The 5,745-nt window shown below is 36.8% G+C and overlaps 1 protein-coding gene across 1 annotated transcript; it reads right to left on the bottom strand.

The window, feature by feature from the left end:
* Positions 1 to 2,515: 2,515 nt before the first annotated feature.
* Positions 2,516 to 3,736, bottom strand: LOC120270369 (natterin-3-like). The gene has a single exon (XM_039277367.1). It carries the CDS (start codon positions 3,734 to 3,736, stop codon positions 2,516 to 2,518), a length of 1,221 nt encoding a protein of 406 aa, XP_039133301.1.
* Between the last annotated feature and the right edge of the window lie 2,009 nt (positions 3,737 to 5,745).

The following is a 5,745-nucleotide window of genomic DNA, read 5'->3' as shown; positions in this document are numbered from 1 at the left end:
TTTTAGGGAGTACTTGTATCTAATGCACATGCGAGTGTTAATCTTTGAAGGGATTGCACTTACTTGTTGGAGTTTCTTTGGTTTAGGGACATGATATGCTAGACTAGCAATTCTTCCGTTCCCTCTCGAGAGCCTGACTTCTCTTCGAGTCTTTACAATACCTTGTGTCTCTCTTGACTTCACCATGCACCTTATGTTTGTCTAATGAGTGATGTTTTATAATGGGGGTATGATCAGTACTTACTTTATTGCTCTAAGTTAGGTCATATGCATAGCATAAAGATCTACCTCCTTTGTAGTGTGTAGTCGCTCCCAACAAGTTAGATACAAAGTGTATGCCCTAGTGGGGGAGAGGGTTGTGTCCTAGAAAGTGTGAAAGCTACAGACTGTGAGAGAAAAAAAAAGAGAAAAGAAAAAAAAAAGAGAAAGGGTAATCATGTATAAAAATTATGAAAAATGTAAGAGTGACACTGAATAAAACCCCCAAAAGTTTCTTTAAATGATCTAGACTATAAGATAGTGGACCAGGAGACTGACACTTGGAAAAGTACTTTTTGTCATAGAGTAGACTACTCTTTATAGAGGAATAATCATGTTACCTGCCATTTGATTGTTCCCCCATACTGTTGAGACTCCATACTTAGTTGCCTGAGATCAAGCACTTATCATGTATTCTATTTTTATTGATTTTATTTGCTTGAGGACAAGCAAACGCTTAAATGTGGAGATATTTGATAACAACTAAATTGATCATATTTTCTATATCATTTACACTGTATCTAGCATGAAATTGTAGTTAAGTAGCATCTCATTAGGATGAAATTTCATTTTTTTTTGTTCACAACGACCTTTATTTCTATTTTAAGAAGATAAAATGTCAATTCAATGACATTTTGAAGCAAAATGAAGCAAGTTGCTGAATCAAGGATGTACCATGACTCACAACGGGTGTTATAGGAACTCACAACGCCTGTTTCCTACACTTACCACTGTCGGGATCGATTCGTGGTAGTATAAGCTCACTAGTAGCAACATAGAAGCCATGACGGCCTTATACCGGGTGTTGTAAAGCCCATAACGGCCGTTGTCAAAACACATAACACCCAAAGATCGTGCTAGGACGTGACTTGGAGCCTAAGTAACAACTTACTCACAACGGGCATCACAACGCCTGTGGTGAGGCCGTGGTGGAGCTGATTACTATAAATACCGAAATTTTCTCTAAATTCGGGAAGATACTTTTGCCAAATAGTTAGGGCAGCCAGATTTCTAAAGAGCAAGAACATTGAAGGCGATTTTTCATTGATATTTCAGCAGATTCCGACGAGTTTCTCAAGAGAAGAACAATGATCATTGGAGGGAGTTAGTCTAGGAACACATTGAACGTTTATTTATTATTTGGTCTTGTGGCTCTCTTTGCACTTTGATGTTTTACTTTTTTTGATCCATGAAAACCTAATTCGAGGGGAATTGTATATCTAGGTCCCTCGCTTATTATTTATTAATCTTGATTGATCAATATATATCGTTCTAGTTTTCTTAATCATTGCATGCTTTAATTGTTTATCTTTATTGATGTGGATAAGGAAGATATGCCCCCTCATTGATGGCACCCATGTTATGATAGATCTATATATGTTCTAAGAGGATAGGCATAGCTAGGTTTTCGGATTACGGTTTGATTGACCCCTAGATTTAAGGTTTAATTGATTTCTTCTCGTAGGGTTCCCATACTTAAGGCAAACATAGAAGGCTGAGGAGGATTAAATTCCATCCGAGTGACGGGGTGGAGGAATTTTATCTTAAGGTCCTCGTGATTTAGACCTAGTCGCCATGGCTTATTGGGGCTAGTAGGCCTTTGAATTCTCCCTGTTCGATCCTAGAACATAATTAATACTTAACGCCTATCATAATTAGTAATCAAGATAACCTTCATACATATTCCCACTCCTTCCAAGTGTGCTTAACGACATCTCCAATTGTATTGTATCCATAATTTGTATGATTATACTAGAGAGAAAACTTAAACGTTTAGCTATTGCTTAAGTGAAAAGGAAGTAATAAGAGCCTCTCATCGTTCGTAGGGAAATACGACCCTCGTGCTCATCCACGAGGTATTACTCGACGACCTGTGCACTTATGGTATTATGGACTTGATTACGATATTTTATTTTGCACTTCCATACTAACATATTCATATATTCATATTTTCACACACCCAACACCAGCAAGAAAGGGTCCGTCAGTATCCGGCCTCCTCCCACTTTCGTTCATTCACACCTCCGTAGATGACGAATTTTGTATGCATATATGTGTGTATATAAATATTAGAAAAAAAAGAAAAAAAAATAACCAAGGAAAAATAGTTTATTTATACTAAAATCATAATACGTACGATGACAAGAGCTAGGTTAGGTGCATACCACGTATGTTTTATTTTAGATTAGTAATATATAAGAAACATATCTTCCATAAAGGCTTATTGGATGCGTACACAACACACAGTGCACTGAATTTAGATCTTGTCTTGCTTGGTTTCAAATTTGATGCTATAGAAATTAGAACCGGTGTAAGTGCCGCATTGCACTTCAGTGGTGATAATGTTCCCATTGTAAAGTGTGTCCTTTTGCATGAATGTGAAGGGAGAATCACATTTACCATTTGTTGCAATTAGAGATACCGTCATCTTACTCATTGGTGCGACAACAACTTTGTGCACAACCTTCAGTACAGTGGTCGTCGTTGTGATCTCTCCCCACTCAACTCCTGATTGAACTTCACCAAAAATTTCAATCTTTCCATAGAAAATGAGTGGAATACTAAAGTCCATGGTGGCTTTCATTCCTAACTTCAGGTAAAGCATAGTTTTCCAATTACTAGTCCTGGTATTTGTGTAAGAGAGCTTCACGTCTAAATTTGAGGTTTGCTGGGTATTGTTGATGGCAGAATTCTTAGCCACGACAAGGACTGTTTCACCATAAACCCTTGAATTCTCCATATCATATTTGACATCATAAATGTTCCATATCAAAACATGCTCTTCCACCTTTAGCTTGGCTTCTTTGGTGACAGTGGGGGTTGCTGCATTAAGGCAGCTTTTCTTTCCCTCGATTGTTAGGCACTTGTAGAAATGATTGTTACCCAAGTTGAGAAGACCTATAGTTTGATAGTCAACTTTAATGGGGTGAAACAAGGTATGCTTGTTATTGTTGCTATTCTCGTTAGAATCTGCCCCTTGAATTCTCCATATCATATTTGACATCATAAATGTTCCTTGACAAGTTTTATCATTTGCTCCCACAAAACAAGGAAAGTTTGATGCCCGCCACTTTGATGATAAATAGCATCCTGACTGGATATGTACTATTCGGTACATATTTGTTGCAGCATCTTCAATGATAAACTTGAACAACGTACAAGACACCTTGCATTGGTCGTTCTCTAGGTTTTCGGCAGTTGCAGTAATCCGGGCGAAATCTCCTCTGTTGTTATTCTCTTTGGTTTGTAACCAGTATTTGTTGTTTTGAGAGCTTCTTATGTGCACCAAACCATTTCTATTAGCAGTCTCCACTTTAAATTTGGCATATGCACTCACAGCCTGAGTTTCAGTGAACGCAAGGTACCCATTGTAGTCTTTCCCTTTTTCATTGATGTAGCCCATGTAATGTCTCTTGTTGTCCTTCTCGTCGTTGTCATTGAAGTTGATGACTATAAACCTTGGCAAAACCAGTGCCATTTTTTCCTATACCTGTTTAACATTTTGGATACAAAAACCAATCACTCAAACTCATAGTAGACATTTTTAATAAAAAAACACACATCTTCTACAAACGTCCGTAGAACTCAATTCTACGGATGTTCGTCTTTTAGCCATTGGATTCAAATCCAATGTCTACAAATCATATATTTACGTCAACAGTACAACCAACAGTGCATATATTATTATATACATATAACATATATCTTGTACATATATTATTATATACATATAATATATCATTTTTTAAAAATCCAAGAAAACTTTAAAATTTAATAATAATAATAATAATAATAATAATAATAATAAGTTATTAAACATATAATATTACTTGTTAATAACAACAACCCAAAATGAAAACCTTGAAGAAACCCAAAAAATCAAACATTAATTCTTTATATATATATATATAGCATACATTAAAGGTACTAGAGATATATATACTATATCTATTGTATGTCACTTTAAAGAAAACCCTTGACAAATGCCAAAACAAAAATCAATTGTGTATATTAATATATACAAACAAACAAACCAATATATATATATATTATTAAGTCTGCTGACATGGATTGGTATTATATGACAAGCCGAGTAATGACATGGCAAGAGGAAGGTAACGTGGCAATGATGACTCAGCAAAAGAAGTAATGACTAGGATGATGATGTGTCAAAATGTTGATGTCATGACATGTGAAGATACCAGGGTTAGGAGATCAAGATGAAGATTATGTTTAGAAGATATTCCTCTCAATAGAGTCATGTAATGATCAACTATTTTTGCAAAGTGCATCAAGTTAAAAGGATCTCTTCAAGAAGGGTAAGTTTTATTAAAAATATGGTTATCTATCATTGGTAAGATCCGGGATGATAAATCATATCTTTGATAGAGTTTCTTTTTAGAAAGACCTATTTTAAAGAGGGAGAGGAATATTCTATCATTGGTAAGAATTCAAGATCATGAAGATTGTATGAAACTTAGTTTGGTGTAGACCTATTTGAAGACACAAACTAAGTTAGGCAAGGACAATCCAATGAGATTATCAAGACCATATTTAGCAAAACAATTTGAAGAAAGATCCAAGAGCTAATTATGGGCAGAACTATTTATGGAGACTAATCATGTATGGAGATTGTTTGAAGATTACATGAGATATGATTAGAGATTTGAAGATCCAAGCATGGATGATTAAAAGATCATGCTTGAAGATATTGAAGGCTAAGCTTGCATGAAGATGAGATCAAGTTTAGTAGCAATATTTCCATGAGTCAAACGAAGATCATTTGGGAAGACCAAACTTGGGCCAAGTTTGGAAAGAAGATCGAGAGATCTTTGGTAACCATCTTTGATGAGATGGTTGCGTGTGCCTTGGTGGGCGCATTTCTCGCGAGAGTTGACTTGCTAAAGTGATGTGAGGAAGGAAGCACCTGCAGCCAGGAGGAGCTCGGGTCGAGTCAACTGCCACGAGGTGGACTGAAGGAACCGGAAAGGTTGAAGGTCACAAATTCAGGTGCAACTGACTAAAACTCAGTCATGTTCAGTAAGGTGGGCCATGTTGTAACTGGGTGTTGCAATATCTAACTTTGGAAGGTGTCCAAGTTAGAAAGGCCGGAGATTTCTAAAAGAGGAAGGTTTATTTAGGCGTCAGTGTGTCTATATAAGAGATCCTACTTAAAGATTTAGGATGAGCCACCAAACAAGAAGACCATTGGGTGAGGATTGAGGAGTGTGGGCATCTGTCACGCCCTGACCCTATCCAGGCACATGGCAATCGACCCGACAACAATGAGTGGACCTTACATCATCCTACCTCCTAGTCATCGTAAGCCTCAAAACAAACACGCTATCACAACTTACTGAAGAGGGAGACAACCTCCACTACAGAACCAGTCGAGGTTCCAAATACCATTAGAAAGTACAAATATAAGAACAGTACACAAAAGCCAAGTCCAGTGTATCCATAAAGTTTACATGCACACTGCAAACT

The sequence above is a fragment of the Dioscorea cayenensis genome, chromosome 10, assembly GCF_009730915.1.
Source record: "Dioscorea cayenensis subsp. rotundata cultivar TDr96_F1 chromosome 10, TDr96_F1_v2_PseudoChromosome.rev07_lg8_w22 25.fasta, whole genome shotgun sequence".
NCBI classification, from domain to species: domain Eukaryota; kingdom Viridiplantae; phylum Streptophyta; class Magnoliopsida; order Dioscoreales; family Dioscoreaceae; genus Dioscorea; species Dioscorea cayenensis.
This window is presented reverse-complemented; position numbering and strand designations above follow the sequence as displayed.